At 48.1% G+C, this 22,877-nt stretch overlaps 2 protein-coding genes across 2 annotated transcripts in view; both read right to left on the bottom strand.

Annotated features, from left to right (window-relative positions):
• The window catches only part of sucla2 (succinate-CoA ligase ADP-forming subunit beta), a 30,336-nt gene extending 20,424 nt beyond the window's left edge, over positions 1 to 9,912 (bottom strand). The window contains exon 1 of the mRNA XM_019265091.2: positions 9,761 to 9,912. Coding sequence (XP_019120636.1) covers positions 9,761 to 9,835 — 75 coding nt within the window. The 5' untranslated portion in view covers positions 9,836 to 9,912. The remainder of the gene's footprint in view (positions 1 to 9,760) is intronic.
• Positions 9,913 to 10,529: 617 nt separating this feature from the next.
• On the bottom strand, positions 10,530 to 22,172 carry LOC104939100 (serine/threonine-protein kinase Nek5). The gene is made up of 24 exons (XM_027291187.1): positions 22,021 to 22,172; positions 20,464 to 20,600; positions 20,275 to 20,371; positions 20,086 to 20,183; positions 19,933 to 20,016; positions 18,442 to 18,512; positions 18,135 to 18,221; positions 17,461 to 17,515; positions 17,239 to 17,352; positions 15,622 to 15,708; positions 15,399 to 15,486; positions 15,087 to 15,196; positions 14,834 to 14,889; positions 14,483 to 14,641; positions 14,185 to 14,263; positions 14,012 to 14,110; positions 13,829 to 13,909; positions 12,228 to 12,319; positions 12,171 to 12,186; positions 11,872 to 11,946; positions 11,688 to 11,777; positions 11,441 to 11,615; positions 11,078 to 11,354; positions 10,530 to 11,003 (listed from the first exon to the last, which is right to left on the bottom strand). Exons 2-24 carry the CDS (start codon positions 20,584 to 20,586, stop codon positions 10,751 to 10,753), a joined length of 2,466 nt encoding a protein of 821 aa, XP_027146988.1. The 5' UTR covers positions 20,587 to 20,600; positions 22,021 to 22,172; the 3' UTR covers positions 10,530 to 10,750.
• Positions 22,173 to 22,877: the final 705 nt, after the last annotated feature.

Raw genomic sequence — 22,877 nt, 5'->3', positions numbered from 1 at the left:
TTGACGACTCAGACCTGACGACTCAAACGCTGACTCAACTTGACGACTCAAGCCTACACTCAAACCTGACTCAACCTGGACTCAAACCTGACCGCTCAAAACTGGACGGACTCAGCCCTGCACTCAGACCTGACGACTCAAACCTGAGACTCAAACCTTGACGACTCAAACCTACGACTCAAACCTGATGACTCAACCTGTCGACTCTCAACTGACGACTCAACTTGCGACTGACAGACTCAGACGACGACTTCCAGACCTGACGACTCCAAAAACTGACCTCGACCTCTAGACCTGAGCCTCAAACCTGACTCCAAACCTGACGACTCAGAACCTGACTCAACCTTGACGACCTCAGACCTGACTCAAACTTGAAGACTGGCAGACCTGACGATCAGACCTGACTCAAAAACCTGATGACTCAGACCAGGACTTAAAACCTGATGACCTCAGACCCAGACTCAAACCGACTCAGAACCTAACGGACTCAGACCGACGACCAGAACAGACTCAAACGACTCAGAGATCCTAACGACCAGACCTGACGCTCAGGACCAAAGACTCAAAACCTGACTCCGACCCTAACGACTCAGGACTGACGACTCAGACCAGACTCAAACCTGACGACTCCAAACCTGTACCTCAGACCGACGACTCAAAACTGTACGACTCAGACGGACGACTCAAACCTGACGACTCAGACCTGAACTCAAACCTGACGACCAGAACTAAAACGACTTGTTACACAGGTAAGAGTGTGACTGCTGGCGAGTGACAGGTGCTCTTGCTACACACTGATGTACACATGGTTTCATGGTGAACCCTCGGACCGTCCGTCCTCAAAGCTCGTCCTTCAAAGCGTCCCTCTCCTGGGAAAACATCAGCAAACATTGACCACAGGTGGGCCTCCTGATTTGGTCACACACGCAAAACAGTTAGGACACTGACACAGACCTTTACAGTCAGCTGACACGAGGATCAACGTGTTGTGTGTGTGTGTGTGTGTGTGTGGGTGTGTGTGTGTGTGTGTGCAGTGTGTGCAGGTTGATGAGGAGGAGTTCAGCCACACGGTGCTTCATAGAAAAACAGAGCAGCACTGCTGGAGTGGTCAGGCTGACTTGAAAACCAGAGCAGGTACACACACAGCACCACACCACAACACACACACACACACACACCTGACAGTAGCTGGTCTGCTCGACTTCTGGCCCTCCTGGTGGTTGCTCCATGTTGTTTCACCATGCTTGTCGAGTTGAGTCCCGGAGTGGTTGGTTTGTAAGCGCATCCCAGTTGTCTCACACTGTGATGGTTGTGTTGCCGTCTCCTGTCCTCCAGAGAAGAATCCGAAGTAACACCAGACCTGCAGACAGAACCTGGTTCTGCTGTGAAGAGACCAGGCGGAGAGTTCCAGCTCAAGTGTACAGCCCAGCAAGCAAAAAATTGATGATGATGATGATGAATGATGGATGATGGATGATGGTGGATGAGATAGGATGATGATGATGAGATGAAATGATGACAGGTCCATGTGTTTAGTATAAACGGACCTTCCTCTTTGTGCTGGACCTTTGACCCCCGCTATGCAGCCTCTTCGTCACAAGAGCAGCTGCAGGCCGAGCAGACGCACGACAGCTGGAACCACAGGTGAGTCCACACAATACCACCACACCACACACACCACACACCACAGGTGAGTCCACACATCACACACGACACACCACACACAACCAGGTGAGTCCACACAATCACACACACACACACACACACACACAGGTGAGTACACACACACACCTACACACACACAACAACAAGTGAGTCCACACACTGAGCTCACCTGTGTGTTACAGGTGCAGGTTTTAGCGGGCATCGGCCTGGGCGCCTTACCAAACAGCTACCACGCTCAGCTGGAGCCTTCCGAGGAGGAACAAGGAGGACCTGCCTTCTCCGGCTGCTCTCGCTCCCTCCTGCTCCTCCTCATGAGACCTCTCTGTTGGGCCGTACCGCTGTGGGCCGTCAATAACACCTGTATATGTCTGTGTATTATGGACCTGGAGCCAGAAGATGATTAGCTTAGCATAAAGTAGCCTCTAACATGTCACAGCCTGTCTCCGTCTAAATGCTAAGCTAACTGTCTGCTAGCAGTCCGACAGTAATTAACAGGGTGTGTGTGTGTGTGTGTGTGTGTGTGTGTGTGCGTGTGGTGTGTGTGTGTGTGTGTGTGTGTGCGTTGTGATTGTGTGTTGTGTGGTGTAGTGTGGCTGCAGCTCGGATTGAATACTGCAGAGGAGACACGAGGCGAACAGTACAAGCTGAGAGCTGAGAAGCAGCTGGAGGACACGTGAACGCAACACGCTTAATAGCATGTTTCCCTCCACGCTGACCTTTGACCTTCTCCTCCATCAGGGCTGCGTCCGGTGTATGCGGAGCGAGCGGAGGAAGCAGGAAGTGAGGACTACCTGAGCACCCCAACACCTCAGGACAGGAAGGAGGAAGGGACGCAGGGTAGAGCTAACTGCAGCTAACATGAGCTAACAGCAGCTACAGTTGTCAGCAGCTTTCTTCACTGCCATCTAAACTCTGTAATGGTGTTCCTGTTCAGGAGTACCTCCGTCAGCTGGAGGACATCAGACAGAAGTATCATCAGGAGATGAGACATGAAGAGGCTGAGAGCTGAAGCTGAGGTACGAAAACATCAAAACACACGACTGACTGAAACATCGAAATACATATCTTGTTCTTCATATGGATTGAAATTGATAATTAATAGTCTTCCACCGAATCTCTTCTGTCTGAACCATTTTTTAATAACCTTTGAGTTCATACTACCGGACTATAAGCCTTGTGGTAGAAGCTTCTACAGCAGATGTTTATTGCTAGTGCTGGAGCCAAATTTAAGGAAGTGATTCCTTCAGCATGAATTCAATGCCATGTCTAAACTGTAACAGAGGACTTGTCTACTTCCTTTAGCCCCTCACAATAGACCATCTTGTTGAAGTATTACAGGTCATTCGACAACTCTAGACTCTCCTATTGCACCTCTGAGAAGAAGATAATTAAACAAAAGAGGCTAGCACCATGGTATAGGCCAGCACAGACTCGTAAATTAAAGCAAGAGAACGTAAATCTGAACGCAATGGCCACTAAACGGAAGAATGAATCCAATCAGTTAACTAAACTCCAAGCATGCCTTAAGGATATAAAAAAGTGGATGACCACAATTTTCTGATGTTAAATTCAGACAAACTGAAGTTCTTGTGTTGGGAACCCAAACACTTCAGAAACCTCTCCTTTCTAGAGACTAGTTACTTTAGATGGGATCACCCTGGCCTCCAGCTCCACTGTAAAGAATCTTGGAGTTGTTTTTGATCAGGATTTGTCCTTTAACGTCCCACATGAAACAAATTTCGAGGACTGCATTCTTCCACTTACGTAACATCGCTAAAATCAGACGCATTGTCTCTCAGGCGGATGCAGAAAAAATTCGTCCACGCATTTGTTCCTCAATGCTGGACTTTGTTAAACTCCTTTGTTATGAGGCTGCCAATAAGTCTCTGAGGACTTTGCAGTTATTCAGAATTGCTGCTGCACGTGTTCTGACAGGAACCAAGATCAGAGATCACATCTCTCCCATTCTGCTTCCCTTGCATTGGCTCCATATTAAATCTTAGAAATGAATTTAAATTTTTCTTCTCCTTACTTACAAAGCTCTTCATGGTCAGGCACCCTCTTATCTAAAAGAGCTCATAATACCTTATTACCCCCTAGAACACTGGCGCTCTCAGGACGCTGGGTTCCTTGTGGTTTCCTTGTGGTTCCTTGTGGTTCCTATATCTCCAAAAGTAGATGGGAGCCAGAGCTTTCAGCTATCAGGCTCCCTTCTGTGGAACAAACTACCATTGTCTGGGTTCAGGAGGCAGACACGGTCCACACCTTTTAAAGAGTATCCTGACGTGAATTTCCTCTTTGATAAAGCTTGATGTTAGTGCTGGCTCAGGTCATCCTTAGTGATGCTGCCATAGGATTAGACTGCCGGGGGACTCCCCCTCCCCCCAGGGTTATTCCCTAGTCAGGCACGGTATTGGTTGAGATGCAGTCACATCTCCCTTTACTGAAAACTCTGTCTCTCTCTGTTCTCTCTCTCTCTCTCTATATCTATATTATATTTGATTTGATGATTTTATTATATATATTTTCATTCAGGCACAGCCACAACACAAACAAGGAGGACCTTTGTGGTGGAGAAACCCAGAGTACCAGAAACCTTCTACAGAGCCAGAGCCCACCTGTACAGGTAACATCACACCGCCTAAAACCCTGGACGTCGTTCCGTGACGTCCCCACCGACCTGTCTTAAAACACCTGGACGTAGTCTCCGTGACGTCCCCCCGCAGACTGTCTAAAACCTGGACGTAGTCTCTGAGACGTCCCCGCAGACTGTCAAAAACCTGGACTACGAGTCTCCGTGACGTCCCCGCAGACTGTCTAAAACCTATGACGTAGTCTCCGTGACGTCCCCGCAGACTGTCTTAAAACCTGGACTATCTATGAGACGTCCCGCAGACTGTCTAAAACCTGGCAGTAGTCTCCGTGACGTCCCCAGGACTGTCAAAAAACCTGGAACGTAGTCTCCGTTACATGTTTGTCCTCTTCAGGACATGAGGCAGCTCTGATGAGATCAGAGAGGACAAGGGACAGAGAAACACCTGACAGGAAACACACAAAGACAAGGTGAGACCAGACTTCAGTCTGAAGACAGTGAGACATTATGGACCATGAGCTGAACTTTAAACCAGCTGCTGTGATGCGTCACTGTCCTGCAGAAGGAATCAGTTTGAGATCCGGTTGGACGATGAAGAGACACGGGGGCGCAGAGGACGAGGAGGCTGATGGACGACTGAAGGACGAGGTGAGTGTTGAGTCTCGCGTCCTTCTCTCTTCTTCTTCTTTTCTCTTTCTCATTCTGTCTCCGTCTCCCCGAACAGAAGGGACCCTCTGAACCAGACTCTGAGCTTCCAGGAGGGCGAGGAGGGAAGCTCAGGGATTGGTCGGAGAGAGGAGGGGGTGGAGCCAGAGGGACTCCTCAGACGCTGCTGGACGCACTCGCCAACATGGACGTCAACTCGGTCTTAACAATACCGCGGTGGGGGGCGGAGCAAGGTGACATTGTGGTTAGTTGCTTAGCTTAGCATAGCACATGTTATCGGGTGGTCTTAAAGTGTGACTTCTGGTCCCCGCCCCCCTCAGGTGAGGAGGCAGCAGGTCGCAGGCAGTGGGTCGACGGGCCCCCCCAACACCCTGCTGAACGCCCTCGCTCAGGTGTGAACTCACAACATCGACTGTGGGCGCAGTCCAGAACCAGATCCAGAACCAGAACACAACATGCATGAGACACCAAAGAGAAGACATTGAACTGTCTCACTGGCAGGTTTAGAGCCGGAGGACGAGGAGGACGAGGAGTCTGACATGGAGATGGACGAGGAGCGTCTGGAGCCGAGATCAGACGATGACGACACGTGAGTCGACCTTCGACCTTCTGTCCTCTCTGTCGCTTCCTCATGACATCATGTAACTTCCTGTCTTCATCAGGAAACTTTGAGGAGTCAGAGGACGAGCTGAGAGACGCCGTGGCGGACTCCATGAAGAACCTGTTTGTCCCGGAGGACGCGAGCTCGGACGATGGGACTGAGGAGAAGAGGACGGAGATGCAGCGAGCGCTGCATGACTCCCAACAGACCAGGCAGAGGTCCGAGGCCCACCCTCAGACGTGCGTCGCCGAGGCCGCCTGCGACGGTTTCCTCTGAAGGTGACGGATCAAACCAAAACACGACGCAGACTTCCTGAGCGCGGCGGCCAGCCCGAACTATCGTGTTAATTAAAGGTTCTCGTGTTAACACGACCACCTCTGGTCGCTCAGGAGGAACTGCCCACTGTCCCGTTAGCACAGTCATGCTAACGAGTGCTAGCCCTTAGCTTAGCTTCAGTTAGCATGCTAAAACCTTCTGTTGGGACGATTTTCAGCAGGGATGATAGAATAAACGTGTTCCGGGGTTGAAGACATGAGCTCGAGTCTCACGTGTTTTATCTATTCACACCAGGAAGAAGACTCTTTCAAATATAAAGTTTCACGTCAACATTCCATGCCTGGACCTACAAACAGGAAGTGACAGATTTGGCCTTCAGATAAAACTTCAGTAAAGATTTAACGCGCTGTGCTTTACTTTGGAACGATCAGCAGCATGTGTTAGCTTAGCATAAAGACTGGAAAACAGGGGGAAACTGCTAGCCTAGCACAAAAGACAATAAATGATATCAGTTGTAGTTTTTAACTGTTTTCCGCTAAACCAGAACCGAACCAGAACCAGTCCATCGGGTTCCTCCCCTTCACCCTGCCCATCTTCAGATACCTTGGAGGACGTACCAGAGACTACGTCCAGGTTTTAGACAGTCTGTGACGTCATGACGTATGACCGCTGCTGCCTTCACTGACTCCTCGTAAAAGTCCACACACAGCCTGTCTGGTGTGATTTTGGTGCAGTAGAAGTCGCAAGTCGTGCTGACGTGTGACGTAATATGATTACATGATATAATCATATATAATCGCGTGTCGCGCTCTCCACACCGTGGACATTTCCCGCGCCATGTGAACTTCGTATGGAGTGATTTTATGATGGTCCGACAAGCGCGTTGAATGCAGCACTGGGGAAGCCGACTTGAGGGTCAGTAGCATGCGCGTCATACTCCGCTGTCCAGGGCAGACATGGCGTCGTCCCCTGTCTGCGGTCTGTGCGTGGGAGCTGCCGGGGCCAGAAGCCGCGCTCAGCGCCGCCAGCAAGGTGAGACTGTCCGCATGAAGGGCGGGCTGCTCCGGTACAGCGAGCGGGCTCCGGTACCGGAGCAGCCCGGCCCTGAAGGCTGGAGCTGCCCGAAACAGTGGGCGGGGTCAGCCTCGACATTAGCATTAGCATTAGCCTGACATTAGGCTTAGCCTGATTGGACTTTACGCTGCTTGGCTAACGTGCTAACATGCTAACATGCTAGCTGTAGCACGGCCGGCTGTCACAGACCAGCTGCCCCGGAACAGGCTGTGACAGCCGGCCTCCGCCGCGGCGTGTGCCCGGGGTGTTGAGGAGGGGTGTGACCCCGAGACCTCCAGCGGTGACGGTTGCCAGAAACCTGGTTCTGGTTCTGGGAAGAAACCAAAAACACTTAGAGCAGCTCCCAAACGGTCAGTGAGACATAAGAAAACTAAACCTATATACACCTGTAAGTATACATTTAACACTATATATAACACCTGGTAAGATATACATTGACACTATATACAACTGTAAATATACATTTAACCTATCTACACCTGAAGATATACATTTAACACTAGATACACTGTAAGATATAAATTAACAACATATACACTTAGTATACATTACTAATAAACTGTAAGATATACATTTACACTATAACAACTGAAGATATACATTTAACACTATATACAACGTAAGATATACATTTAACACTATATCAACTGTAAGTATATACATTTAACACTTATATACAACTGATATCAGAATATCACTTTATAACACTATATACACTGTAAGATATACTTTAACACTATATACAACTGTAAGATATACATTTAACACAAACAACTGTACTAGACATTAACACATATAACAAAACTGTAAGATATACATTTAACACTATATACACCTGTAAGATATACATTTAACACTACTATTACCAACAACTGTAAAGATATACAGTTTAACACATATTACACACTGTAAGATTACATTTAACACTATATACAACTGTAAGATATTACATTTAACACTATATACAACGGACAGATATACAGTTTAACACTAACAACTGAAGACTATACAAGAACACTAGGGACAATTGGCAAGAGAGACATGGATTAACGATATACACCGGTAAGATATACATTACCATAGATAAACTCATACACTATACACCTGAAGAACATTTAACCTAACTGAAGCATACATTAAAATACAACTGTAAGATATACAGTTAACACTATATACACCTGTAAGATATACATTTACACTATCTAAACTGTTAGATCATTAACACTATATACACCTGTAAGATATACATTTAACACTATATACAACTGTAAGCATATACATTTAACATCTATATAAACTGTTAAGATAATACATTTAACACTATATACACCTGTCAGATATTACATTTAACACTATATACAACTGTAAGATATACATTTAACACTATACACCTGTAAACAGTGATTAACATAACACTATTCTACAACTGTAAGATCATAACATTTTTTAACACTATATACACCTGTAAGATATACATTTACACTATTATACGACCTGTAAGATATACATTTCACACTATATTACACCTGTAAGATATACATTAACACTATACACTGTAAGATATACATTAACACTTACCCTGTAAGATATAACTTACACATTTAACACTATATACAACTGTAAGATATACATTTAAACAACGAACACTATATACACTGGTAGATATACATTTACACACGATATACACTCTATAGATATACATTTAACACTAATATACAACTGTAAGAGTTTGTGATATAGTGTTATCGTTATCTTACGTGGCTATAGTGTACATGTATATCTTACAGGTTTGTTTATATATGTAAGTAGATCTTACATGTTATAGTGTTAAATGTATATGTACAGTGTATAGCGTGTTAAAATGTATATTTACAGGTGTATATCGTGTTAAATGTATATCTTACCGTTGTATATAGTGTTAAATGTATTATCTACAGGTGGTCTATCGTGTAAAGTTTATCTCCAGGTGTTATTTTTATCTTGTTAATGTATATCTTAAGTTGTATTATAGTGTTAACTGTATATCTTACAGTGTATTATCGTGTTAAATGTCTAGCTACAGGTTATAGTGTTAAATGTATACTTACAGTTTGTATAAGTGTTTAAATGGATATCTTACATGTTGATATAGTGTTAAATGTAGCTTACAGTGTATATCGTGTTAAAGTAATCTTACAGGGTGTATATATGCTTAAAGGTTTATCTTACAGTGTATATAGTGTTAATGTCATCTTTACAGGTGTATATAGTGTTAAATGTATCTTACAGGTGTATAAGTGTTAAATGTATATCTTACAGGTGTATATTAGTGTTAACTGATATCTTACCGGGTATCTCGTGTACATGTATCTTTACCGGTGTATAAGTGTTAAATGTATATCTTACAGGTTGATATGTTTTAAATGTCTACGCTTACAGTTGTATTATAGTTGTTTAAATGTATGCTTACAGCGGTATATATAGAGTTGTTTCTTAATGTCTCACTGACCGTTTGTTTGGGAGCGCTTAGTGTTTCTGGTTCTTTCCAGAACAGAACCAGGTCTGGAGACCGTCACGCTGGAGTTCTCGGGGTCCACGCCCTCCCACACACCCGGGCACCGCAGCGGGCGGCGGCCGGCTGTCACCGCTGTTCCGGGGCAGCTGGGCTGTGGACAGCCGGGCCGTTGTACCGCTAGCCTGTTAGCAAGTTAGCACGTTAGGCCAAAGAGCCGTAAAGTCAATCAGGCTAAGCTAATGTCAGGGCTAATGCTAATGCTAAGTCAGGGCTAATGTCAGGCTGCCCCCGCCACTGTTCGGCAGCTCCAGCCTTCAGGGCCGGGCTGCTCCGGTACCGGAGCCCGCTCCGGTACCGGAGCAGCCCGGCCCTTCAGTGCGGACAGTCTCACCTTGCTGGCGGCGCTGAGCGCGGCTCTGGCCCCGCAGCTCCTCACGCACAGACCGCAGAGCAGGGACGACGCCATGTCTGCCTGGACAGCGGAGTATGACGCGCATGCGTACTGACCTCAAAGTCGGCTTCCCCAGTGCTGCATTCACGCGCTGTCGGACATCATAAAATCACTCCATACGAAGTGCACATGCGCGGGAAATGTCCACGGTGTGGAGAGCGCGACACGACGATTATTATGATTATATCATGTAAATATATTACGTCACAACGTCAGCACGACTGCGACTTCTACTGCACCAAAATACACCAGACAGGCTGTGTGTGGACTTTACGAGGAGTCAGTGAAGGCAGCACGGTCATACGTCATGACGTCACAGACTGTCTAAAACCTGGACGTAGTCTCTGTGACGTCCTCCAAGGTATCTGAAGATGGGCAGGGTGAAGGAGGAACCGATGGACTGGTTCTGGTTCTGGTTCTGGTTCTGGTTTAGCTGAAAACAGTTAAAACTACAACATGTATCATTTATTGTCTTTTGTGCTAGGCTAGCAGTTTCCCCCTGTTTCCAGTCTTTATGCTAAGCTAACACATGCTGCTGATCGTTCCAAAGTAAAAGCACAGCACGTTAAATCTTTACTGAAGTTTAATCTGAAGGCCAAATCTGTCACTTCCTGTTTGTAGGTCCAGGCATGGAAATGTTGACGTGAAACTTTATTTTGAAAGAGTCATTCTTCCTGTGTGAATAGATAAACACGCTGAGACTCAGAGCTCATGTCTTCATCACCAGGAACACGTTTATTCATCCGCTGCTGAAAATAGTCCCAACAGAAGGTTTAGCATGCTAACTGAAGCTAAGCTAAGGGCTAGCAGGCTAGTTAGCATGACTGTGCTAACGGGACAGTGGCTGCAGTTCACTGAGCGACCAGAGGTGTCGCTGTTAACCCGAGAACCTTTAATTAACACTGATGAGTTCGGGCTGGCCGCCGGCGCTCAGGAAGTCTGCGTCGTGTTTTGGTTTGATCCGTCACCTTCAGAGGAAACCGTCGCAGGCGGCCCGGCGGCGCCGTCTGAGGGTGGGCCTCGGACCTCTGCCTGGTTCTGTTGGGAGTCTGCAGCGCTCGCTGCACCTCCGTCCTCGTTCTCCTCAGTCCCATCGTCCGAGCTCGCGTCCTCCGGGACAAACAGGTTCTTCATGGAGTCCGCCACGGCGTCTCTCAGCTCGTCCTCTGACTCCTCAAAGTTCCTGATGAGAGACAGGAAGTTAAGATGATGTCATGAGGAGCGACAGAGCAGACAGAAGGTCGAAGGTCGACTCACGTGTCGTCATCGTCTGATCTCGGCTCCAGACGCTCCTCGTCCATCTCCATGTCAGACTCCTCGTCCTCCTCGTCCTCCTCGTCCTCCGGCTCTAAACCTGACAGTGAAGACAGTTCAATGTCTTCTCTTTGTGTCTCATCATGTCTGTGGTTCTGGTTCTGGATCTGGTTCTGACCTGCGCCCACAGTCGATGTTGTGAGTTCAGCCTGAGCGAGGGCGTTCAGCAGGGTGTTTGGGGGGCCGTCGACCCACTGCCTGCGACCTGCTGCCTCCTCACCTGAGGGGGGCGGGGCCAGAAGTCACAACTTTAAGACCACCAGAACACCTGTGCTATGCTAAGCTAAGCAACTAACCACATGTCACCTTGCTCCGCCCCCACCGCGGTATTGTAGACCGAGTTGACGTCCATGTTGGCGAGTGCGTCCAGCAGCGTCTGAGGAGTCCTCTGGCTCCACCCCCTCCTCTCCTCCGACCAATCCCTGAGCTTCAGCTCCTCGCCCTCCTGGAAGCTCAGAGTCTGGTTCAGAGGGTCCACTTCCTGTTCGGGGAGACGGAGACAGAATGAGAAAGAGAAAAGAAGAAGAGAGAAGGACGGAGACTCAACACTCACCTCGTCCTTCAGTCGTCCATCAGCCTCCTCGTCCTCTGCGTCCTCCGCTGTCTCTTCATCGTCCAACCGGATCTCAAACATGATTCCTTTCTGCAGGACAGTGAACGCATCACAGCAGCTGGTTTAAAGTTCAGCTCATGGTCCATAAATGTCTCACTGTCTTCAGACTGAAGTCTGGTCTCACCTTGTCTTTGTGTTTCCTGTCAGGTGTTCTCTGTCCTCTGTCCTCTCTGATCTGCATCAGAGCTGCCTCCATGTCCTGAAGAGGACAAACATGTTAACGGAGACTACGTCCAGGTTTTAGACAGTCTGCGGGGACGTCACGGAGACTACGTCCAGGTTTTAGACAAGTCGGCGGGGCGTCCACGAGAGATATCGTCCCAGTTTGGTTTTTTAGACAGTCTGCGGGGACGTCCAGCAGACTACGTCCAGGTTTTAGACAGTCTGCGGGGACGTCACGGAGACTACGTCCAGGTTTTAGACGTTGTGGGAAGGACGTCTAAGGAGACTAGTCCAGGTTTGAGACAGTGGTGATTTTACCTGTACAGGTGGGGCTCTGTGCTCTTGTAAAGGTTACTGGTGGACTCGGTGTTCCATCCACCAAAGGTTCCTTGTTTGTGTTGTGGCTGTGCCTAATGAAAAAATATATAGAAATATAAATCTCAAATCAAATATATATATGATAATATATAGAGAGAGAGAGAGACAGAGAGAGACAAGAGTTTTCAGTAAAGGGAGAGTGACTGCATCTTCAACCAATACCGTGCCTGACTGAGAAACCCTGGGGAGGGGGAGGGAGTCCCCCGGCAGTCTAAACCTTATGCAGCATCACTAAGGGATGACTGAGCACACCTAACTAAAGCCTATCAAAGAGGAAAGTCTTCAGTCTACTCTTAAAGGTGTTGACCAGCGTGTCGCCTCTGACCCAGAAGGTAGTTTGTTCCACAGAAGAGAGCCTGATAGCTGAAAGCTCTGGCTCCCAATCACTTTTGGAGACTATAGGAACCACAATGAACCACAAGGATAACACAAGGAACCCAGCGTCCTGAGAGCGGCAGGTGCCTAGAGGGGTAAGAGTATTATGGCTCTTTATAGATAAGATGGTGCTGACCTTAAGAGCTTTGTAAGTAAGGAGAAGAATTTAAAATCTATTCTAGATTCTTAATATGGAGCCAATGCAAGGAAGCCAAATGGGAGAGATTTGGATCTCTGATCTTGGTTCCTGTCAGAACACCGTGCAGCAGCATTCTGAATTAACTGCAAAGTCTCGCGAGACTTATTGGAGCAGCCTGATAACAAAGAGTTACAATAGTCCACCTTGAAGTAATCAAATGCGCTGGACTAGTTTTCGGCATCCGCCTGAGAGACAATGCGTCTGATTTTAGCGAGGTTACTAAGTGGAAGAATGCAGTCCTCCGAAATTGGTTTTCATGGGACGTTAAAGGACAAATTCCTGATCAAAGACAACTCCAATTCTTTACAGTGGACAGTGGAGGCCAGGGTGATCCCTCTAAAGTAACTAAAGTCTCTAGAAAGAGAGTTTTGAAGGTTGGGTCCAATTACAAGAACTTCAGTTGTCTGAATTTAACATCAGAAAATTGTAGGTCATCCAACTTTTTATATCCTTAAGGCATGCTTGGAGTTTAGTTAACTGATTGGATTCATTCTTCCAGTTTAGTGGCACGCCATTTGCGTTCAGATTTACGTGCCTCTTGCTTTAATTTACGAGTCTGCTGGTTATACCATGGTGCTAGCCTTCTTTGTTTAGTTGTCTTCTTCTTCAGAGGTGCAACAGAGTCTAGAGTTGTCCGTAATGAGCCTGTAATACTATCAACAAGATGGTCTATTTGTGGGTGGCTAAAGGAAGTAGACAAGTCCTCTGTTACAGTTAGACATGGCATTGAATTCAATGCTGAAGGAATCACTTCCTTAAATTTGGCTACAGCACTATCAGATAAACATCTGCTGTAGAAGTTTCTACACAAAGGCTTATAGTCCGGTAGTATGAACTCAAAGGTTATTAAAAAATGTTCAGACAGAAGAGGATTCTGTGGGAAGACTATTATATTATCAATTTCAATGCCATATGAAAGAACTAGATATGTATTTCGATGTTTCAGTCGTGTTGTTGATGTTCGTACTTCAGCTTCAGCTCTCAGCCTCTTCTGTCTCATCTCCTGATGATACTTCTGTCTGATGTCCTCCAGCTGACGGAGGTACTCCTGAACAGGACACACACATTTACAGAGTTTATGATGGACAGTGAAGTAAGCTGCTGACAACTGTAGCTGCTGTTAGCTGCTGTTAGCTGCTGTTAGCTCTACCTGCTGTCCCTCCTCCTTCCTGTCCTGAGGTGTATGTGGGTGCTCAGGTAGTCTCACTTCCTGCTTCCTGCTCCGCTCCGCAGTACACGGACGCAGACCCTGATGAGGAGAAAGGTCAAAGGTCAGCGTGGAGGGAAACATGCTATTAAGCGTGTTGCGTTCACGTGTCCTACCAGCTGCTTCTCAGCTCTCAGCTTGTACTGGTTCGCCTCGTGTCTCCTCTGCAGGTATTCATGCCGAGCTGCAGCCACACTGACACACACACACACACACACACACACACACACACACACACACACACACACACACCCACCTGGTTAATACTGTCGGACTGCTAGCAGACAGTTAGCTTAGCATTAAGACTGGAGACAGGCTGTGACATGTTAGAGGCTAGCTTTATGCTAAGCTAATCATCTTCTGGCTCCAGGTCCATATTACACAGACATATACAGGTGTTATGTGACTGCTCACAGCTGGTACGGCTCCACAGAGAGGTCTTCATGAGGAGGAGCAGGAGGAGGAGGAGCAGCAGGAGGAAGGAGGTCCTCCTTGTTCCTCCTCTGGAAGGCGTCCAGCTGAGCGTGGTAGTGTTGGTAATGGCTGCCCAGCTGCTGCCCGCTAAACCTGCACCTGTAACACAACAGGTGAAGCTCAGTGTGTGACTCACCTGTGTGTGTGTGTGTGTGTGTGTGTGTGGACTCACCTGTGTGTGTGTGTGTGTAGTGTTGATGTGGCTCCCCTGATGTGTGTGTGTGTGTGTGTGATTGTGTGGACTCACCTGTGTGTGTGTGTGTGTGTGTGTGTGTGATTGTGTGGACTCACCTGTGGTTCAGCTGTCCTGCGTTGCCTCGGCCTGCAGCTGCTCTGTGACGAAGAGGCTGCATTAGAGGGGGTCAAAGGTCAGATCAGCACAAACAGAGGAAGGTCCGTTTATACTAAACACATGACCTGTCATCATCTTCATCACCATCATCATCACCATCATCATCACCATCATCATCACCATCATCTTCGTCACCATCATCATCATCATCGTCATCATCATCACCATCATCATCACCATCATCATCATCACCATCATTACTTTGTGCTGTGCTGGGCTGTACACTCTGAGCTGGACTCTCCAGTCCGGTCTCTTCACAGCAGAACCAGGTCTGTCTGCAGGTCTGGACTTCTGGATCTTCTCTGGAGGACAGGAGACGACAAACCAACCAATCACAGTGTGAGACAACATGGGATGCAGCTACAAACCAACCAATCAGGACTCAACTCGGACAGCATGGTGAAACAACATGGAGCAACCACCAGGAGGCGCCAGAGTCCGAGACAGACTCAGCTACTGTCAGTGTGTGTGTGTGTGTGTGTGTGTGTGTGTGTGTGTGTGTACCTGCTCTGGTTTTAGCAGCCTGACACACTCCAGCAGCTGCTGCTCTGTTTCTATGAAGCACCGTGTGGCTGAACTCCTCCTGCATCACCTGCACACACATGCACACACACACACACACACACACACACACACACACACACACGTTGATCCTCGTGTCAGCTGACTGTAAAGGTCTGTGTCAGTGTCCTAACTGTTTGCTGTGTGGACCAATCAGAGGGCTCACCTGTGGGTCCAGGTGTTTGCTGATGTGTTTCTCCAGGAGAGGACGCTTGAGGACGGAGCTGACGGACGGACGGTCCCGAGGGTTCACCTGAAACACAGTGTGTACATCAGTGTGTAGCAAGAGCACCTGTCACTCGCAGCAGTCACTCTTACCTGTGTTAACAAGTCGTTAGGTCTGAGTCGTCAGGTTTGAGTCAGGTCTGAGTCGTCAGGTTTGAGTCGTCAGGTCTGAGTCGTCAAGTTTGAGTCGTCAGGTCTGAGTCAGGTTTGAGTCGTCAGGTTTGAGTCTGGTCTGAGTCGTCAGGTCTGAGTCGTTAGGTCTGAGTCAGGTTTGAGTCTGGTCTGAGTCGTCAGGTCTGAGTCGTTAGGTCTGAGTCAGGTTTGAGTCTGGTCTGAGTCGTCAGGTCTGAGTCGTTAGGTCTGAGTCAGGTTTGAGTCTGGTCTGAGTCGTCAGGTCTGAGTCGTTAGGTCTGAGTCAGGTTTGAGTCTGGTCTGAGTCGTCAGGTCTGAGTCGTTAGGTCTGAGTCAGGTTTGAGTCTGGTCTGAGTCGTCAGGTCTGAGTCGTTAGGTCTGAGTCAGGTTTGAGTCTGGTCTGAGTCGTCAGGTCTGAGTCGTTAGGTCTGAGTCAGGTTTGAGTCTGGTCTGAGTCGTCAGGTCTGAGTCGTTAGGTCTGAGTCAGGTTTGAGTCTGGTCTGAGTCGTCAGGTCTGAGTCGTTAGGTCTGAGTCAGGTTTGAGTCTGGTCTGAGTCGTCAGGTCTGAGTCGTTAGGTCTGAGTCAGGTTTGAGTCTGGTCTGAGTCGTCAGGTCTGAGTCGTTAGGTCTGAGTCAGGTTTGAGTCTGGTCTGAGTCATCAGGTTTTAGTCTGGTCTGAGTCATCAGGTTTGAGTCAGGTCTGAGTCGTCAGGTCTGAGTCTTCAAGTTTGAGTCAGGTCTGAGTCGTCAGGTTTGAGTCAGGTTTGAGTCGTCAGGTTTGAGTCATCAGGTTTGAGTCGTCAGGTTTGAGTCGTCAGGTTTGAGTCTTCAGGTTTGAGTCGTCAGGTCTGAGTCAGGTCTGAGTCGTCAGGTTTGAGTCGTCAGGTTTGAGTCGTCAGGTTTGAGTCGTCAGGTTTGAGTCGTCAGATTTGAGTCGGCAGGTCTGAGTCGTCAGGTTTGAGTCGTCAGGTTTGAGTCGTCAAGTTTGAGTCGTCAGGTCTGAGTCAGGTTTGAGTCGTCAGGTCTGAGTCGTCAGGTTTGAGTCATCAGGTCTGAGTCGTCAGGTTTGAGTCAGGTCTGAGTCGTCAGGTTTGAGTCGTCAGGTCTGAGTCAGGTTTGAGTCGTCAGGTCTGAGTCATCAGGTTTGAGTCAGGTTTGAGTCGTCAGGTCTGAGTCGTCAGGTTTGAGTCGTCAGGTCTGAGTCGTCAGGTCTGAGTCGTCAGATTTGAGTCGTCAGGTTTGAGTCATCAGGTTTGAGTCGTCAGGTTTGAGTCGTCAGGTCTGAGTCGTCAGGTCTGAGTCGTCAGGTTTGAGTCGTCAGGTTTGAGTCGTCAGGTTCTGTCACCTTTACACCCTTCATGACTTCCCTGGATATTGTCTCCACACACTGACTTTACAGAAACACACACAGCGTTCGGCGTCACACCTTGAAGAGTTGGGTGAGCAGCAGGCGGAGCTCATATGAGTAGCGGCTGGGTACTGGGTTGTAGCGCCCCCTGCAGATTTTACTGACCAGCTGCCGCAGACTGCTGCCATCAAACTGTGAGAGAGACAGGTGAGGAGTTAGCTCAGTGTTAGCGTTAGCTCAGCCTCATGTGTGTGTGTGTGTGTGTGGAGCAGCTGTTGGTGTTGGGTGTGTGCAGCTCACTGGATGCCTCAGGGTGCAGAGTTCATACAGGACGCAGCCCAGAGACCAGATATCCCTGCAGAGGACACACACACACACACACACACACACACACACACACAGCTCTTATCATGGCATTTTGTTGAAACAGGAAGTCAGGCAGGACTTCACCTCGAGTCATAAACACAATGAAGTCAGAATGATAAAGTCCTCACTGGTGCAGGAAAACATAATTTCTGTTGGCTGGGAACCAACTCTCTGTGTGTGTGTGTGTGTGTGTGTGTGTGTGTGTTGTTGTTCTGTCTCTGTGAGGTCAGACTAAAGTCTGACACTTTGACACAGAGGACATGTTTCTGTCTGCTCAGATTTAGGTTCTGATCTCAGGTTCTGGACTGAGGTTCTGGACTGAGGTTCTGATCTCAGGTTCTGGACTGAGGTTCTGATCTCAGGTTCTGGACTGAGGTTCTGGACTGAGGTTCTGATCTCAGGTTCTGGACTGAGGTTCGGATCTCAGCAATCTGAGCCCGGTCTGTGTGAGAAACAGGAAGTGAATGTGATCTTGAGCGCAGAAGGAAACAGTGTTATCGTGGAGCCCTCTGACCACGGAGCTCGCCATCCTGAATTCGGGGGGCGTGTCCTAATGTGAAGGTAGACGCTGATCACAGCTCAGGTGTGCAGTCTGTGGTCATACGCACGTCTTGTTGTTGTAGGGTCGACTCTCACAGATCTCTGGGGACAGGTAGTACGGCGTCCCCACACACGTCCTGGCCAGCTCCATGGTGCTGCACACACACACACACACACACACACACACACACACACACACAACACATGAAGTGAGTAAGACACACCTGAGCATCAGGTGGTGTGAGGTCTGCCTCCCTCTGCTGTGTCTTACAGGCTTCATGTGTGTTTACCTGTCCTGGTCGACAGTTACACAGCTACACACAGCTGTGTGTCTGTGTGTGTGTGTGTGTGTGTGTGTGTGTGTGTGTGACTTACTTATTCAACATTCTTGCAATGCCAAAGTCGCCGAGCTTCACTTTCATCCCTCCGTTGGTTAAGAAGATATTCTAGACGAGAGCACAACAGTGACTGTGTGTGTGTGTGTGTGTGTGTGTGTGTATATGTGTGTGTGTGTGTGTGTGTGTGTATGTGTGTGTGTGTGTGTGTAAACAGATATGACTGATAGTGGTTGAACTGTCTGTGGTCAGCTGTGCTGAGGTATTCTGAAAGTCTCTGTAACAACGATCCTCAATGATTAAACATTCAACCTCGTTTACAGCTGCTGTTAGCTCAGTCTGTTAGCTGCTGTTAGCCCAGTCTGTTAGCTGCTGTTAGCTGCTGTTAGCTCAGTCTGTTAGCTACTGTTAGCCCAGTCTGTTAGCTGCTGTTAGCTGCTGTTAGCTCAGTCTGTTAGCTGCTGTTAGCTCAGTTTGTTAGCTGCTGTTAGCTCAGTTTGTTAGCTGCTGTTAGCTTGTGTTAGCTCAGTTTGTTAGCCGCTGTTAGTTTGTGTTAGCTCAGTTTGTTAGCTGCTGTTAGCTTGTGTTAGCTCAGTTTGTTAGCTTGTGTTAGCTCAGTTTGTTAGCTTCTGTTAGCTCAGTTTGTTAGCTGCTGTTAGCTCAGTTTGTTAGCTTGTGTTAGCTTCTGTTAGCTCAGTCTGTTAGCTGCTGTTAGCTCAGTTTGTTAGCTGCTGTTAGCTTCTGTTAGCTTCTGTTAGCTGCTGTTAGCTTGTGTTAGCTTCTGTTAGCTTCTGTTAGCTTCTGTTAGCTTGTGTTAGCTGCTGTTAGCTTGTGTTAGCTGCTGTTGAACTCAGAGGTTATGGTTGATGACCAGCTGACCTTCTCCTGATAAAAATCAGACGTTACTGAAGTCAACAGGACACTCAGCTCCTGACACAAGCTGTTCACGTCCAGACCAGACTACTGTCCGTCCTCCTGACGGCCTCCAGCCTGACAGTGAAACTCTTCAGATGATCCAGAACGTGGCGGCTCGCCTGCTCTTCAATCATGGAGCTCCTCAGTCGACCTGCAGCAGCCTCGTTAAACTCAGATCTCTGACGCTGACGACAAAGCAGTCTCTGGTTCCTGAGCGTCCTCACACAGACAGATGTTACCTCCTCCTGACTCTGACACCTGTCCTCTCAGGACAGTCCAAACTTTTTCCTCGTTGGTGGAACGTCCTACCAGTTCCTACAGATCAGGGGCGTCCCTCTCTACCTTCACAGACCTCCTGAAGACCTCCAGCTCTGCAGAGAGGACCTCCTCTACAACACTACCAACAGCTGGACATGAGAAAGCTGTCCCTTTAAGAAAGTCACTGTGTTACTGCTGCACTGACTTCTTATCACACTGCACCCTGACTGTTCTTCTCTGAGTGTGTGTGTGTGTGTGTGTGTGTGTGTGAGAGTGTGTGTGTGAGAGTGTTTGTGTGTGTGTGAGAGTGTGTGTGTGTGTGTGTGTGTGAGAGTGTGTGTGTGTGTGAGAGACATACCTGAGCTTTGATGTCTCGGTGCAGTATCTTCCTGTCGTGGATGTGTTTGAGGCCCAAACAGATCTGAACAAACCAGCTGATGATCTGAAGAACACACAGTTAGGGTGTGTGTGTGTGTGTGTGTGTGTGTGTGTGTGTGTGAGTGTGTGTTACCTGCTCCTCAGTGAAGTGGACTCCTCTCTGTTGGTTGATCTTCTTCATCAGATCTCCTCCGTCACAGTACTCCATCACTATAAACAGGCTGCCCCTCTCTGCACACATGGTCACTGATTGGTCGGTTTAATTCATCACGTGTGTGTGTGTGTGTGTGTGTGTGTGTGTGTGTGTGTGTGTTCCACTCGCCTTGAAAGGAGCTGATGAAGGTGACGATGTTGGGGTGTCTCATCTTGGACAGCAGCGTCACTTCTTTGTTGGACGCGTCCTTTTCCCTCGCCGACATCTGAGCAGTGAACAGTACCCACAATGCATCACTCCACACAGAGACACTTCAGGTGATGTCATCAAACAGCTGATGAAGACGACCTGTCTCACCTTCCTGAGGTCGATCTGTTTGACCACGCTCTGTCTGTCTCCACCTCCATCTTTGTCTCGGACCAGGAAGGCTTTACCAAACGCACCCTGTCCAATCTGACGGACCACCTCATACCTGTCCATCACACCTGTGAGACCTGAGGACAAGGAGAGGACAGTGTGAGGACAACATGAGGACAACATAAGGACAACCTGAGGACAACATAAGGACAACATGAGGACAACATGAGGACAACGTGAGGACAACATGAGGACAACGTGAGGACAACCTGAGGACAACATAAGGACAACATGAGGACAACATGAGGACAACGTGAGGACAACATGAGGACAACATGAGGACAACGTGAGGACAACGAGAGGACAACCTGAGGACAAGGAGAGGACAACATGAGGACAACCTGAGGACAACCTGAGGACAAGGAGAAGACAACATGAGGACAACATGAGGACAACCTGAGGACAACATGAGGACAACGTGAGGACAACGTGAGGGCAAGGAGAGGACAACATGAGGACAACATGAGGACAACGTGAGGACAACATGAGGACAAGGAGAGGACAACGTGAGGACAACGAGAGGACAAGGAGAGGACAACGTGAGGACAACCTGAGGACACCGTGAGGACAACGAGAGGACAACGTGAGGACAACATGAGGACAACATGGGGACAACCTGAGGACAAGGAGAGGACAACATGAGGACAACATAAGGACAACATGAGGACAACATAAGGACAACATGAGGACAACATGAGGACAACGTAAGGACAACGTGAGGACAACGAGAGGACAACCTGAGGACAAGGAGAGGACAACATGAGGACAACATAAGGACAACATGAGGACAACATAAGGACAACATGGGGACAACATGAGGACAACGTGAGGACAACATGAGGACAACATGAGGACAACGTGAGAACAACATGAGGACAACATAAGGACAACGTGAGGACAACCTGAGGACAAGGAGAGGACAACATGAGGACAACATAAGGACAACATGAGGACAACATGAGGACAACATAAGGACAACGTGAGGACAACGAGAGGACAACCTGAGGACAAGGAGAGGACAACATGAGGACAACATAAGGACAACATGAGGACAACATAAGGACAACATGGGGACAACATGAGGACAACATGAGGACAACATGAGGACAAGGAGAGGACAGTGTGAGGACAACATGAGGACAACATGAGGACAAGGAGAGGACAACATTTGTCAAATGTCTGAACACTAAAAGAACCAATCCTGCTTCAGGCTGAGTTGGGACCGCCCCCTTAATTAGCATACAGACATTAATGACTTGCTGTACAAATTAAAACCTCATTATACTCATGTTTGTACATGAAGTACTTTAACCGTGTACTTTAACGTTACTTATTAACAGTCTGTAATCAATATATTTAAATATTTCAAAGTCTAAAAACTGTTTCCGCAGCCCGTTACCATGGAGACGGGTACACGAGCCACTAGCTTCCATGTTAGCATGCTAACCGGTTCGAAGGTTTTCCCGGTTCTGACGTCACCGTCAAGTCTCGTCTCACCTTCACGGAGCCGTCCGGACCGCAGAGGTTCGGCTCACATCCTGAGACACAGCGGCAGGACCGAGCTCAAACCGGTTTAAAAGAAGAGGACGTCAAGGTGTCCGAGTCCAGGTAAATACGGCAAGCGCAAGGGGCGGAAACCCCAAGGTATGCTGGGAGATGAAGTCACAGCAGGTCGGTCAGTTTGAATGTTCTCATTTAAATATTTAGATTCATGAGAACTTCATTATTATTCATTATTTCATTTTTATTGTTGTTCTGAATTATTTATGTTTAATAATGTCGCCAACAGTCCAAGAACTACAACACAATAAATAAAGTTACAGTTATATTACAAATGTATGGACATAGTCTCTGAGACGTCCCCGCAGACTGTCTAAAACCTGGACGTAGTCTCCGTGACGTCCCCGCAGACTGTCTAAAACCTGGACGTAGTCTCCGTGACGTCCCCGCAGACTGTCTAAAACCTGGACGTAGTCTCCGTGACGTCCCCGCAGACTGTCTAAAACCTGGACGTAGTCTCCGTGACGTCCCCGCAGACTGTCTAAAACCTGGACGTAGTCTCCGTGACGTCCCCGCAGACTGTCTAAAACCTGGACGTAGTCTCCGTGACGTCCCCGCAGACTGTCTAAAACCTGGACGTAGTCTCCGTGACGTCCCCGCAGACTGTCTAAAACCTGGACGTAGTCTCCGTGACGTCCCCGCAGACTGTCTAAAACCTGGACGTAGTCTCCGTGACGTCCCCGCAGACTGTCTAAAACCTGGACGTAGTCTCCGTGACGTCCCCGCAGACTGTCTAAAACCTGGACGTAGTCTCCGTGACGTCCCCGCAGACTGTCTAAAACCTGGACGTAGTC

This window comes from Larimichthys crocea, chromosome XVIII (assembly GCF_000972845.2).
Source record: "Larimichthys crocea isolate SSNF chromosome XVIII, L_crocea_2.0, whole genome shotgun sequence".
Lineage (NCBI taxonomy): Eukaryota > Metazoa > Chordata > Actinopteri > Sciaenidae > Larimichthys > Larimichthys crocea.
The sequence above is the reverse complement of the archived record's forward strand: the minus strand, read 5'-3'. Positions and strand labels throughout refer to the sequence as shown.

Excerpts from the sequence above, each read along its gene's own strand:
- LOC104939100 (XM_027291187.1), bottom strand. The coding sequence starts at position 20,586 with ATGGACAGGTATGAGGTGGTCCGTCAGATTGGACAGGGTGCGTTTGGT. Across the intron at positions 20,017-20,085 it reads TCCACTTCACTGAGGAGCAG|ATCATCAGCTGGTTTGTTCA; the intron begins GTAACACACACT and ends TGTGTTCTTCAG. Across the intron at positions 14,642-14,833 it reads GCAGGACAGCTGAACCACAG|GTGCAGGTTTAGCGGGCAGC; the intron begins GTGAGTCCACAC and ends GTTGTGTTACAG.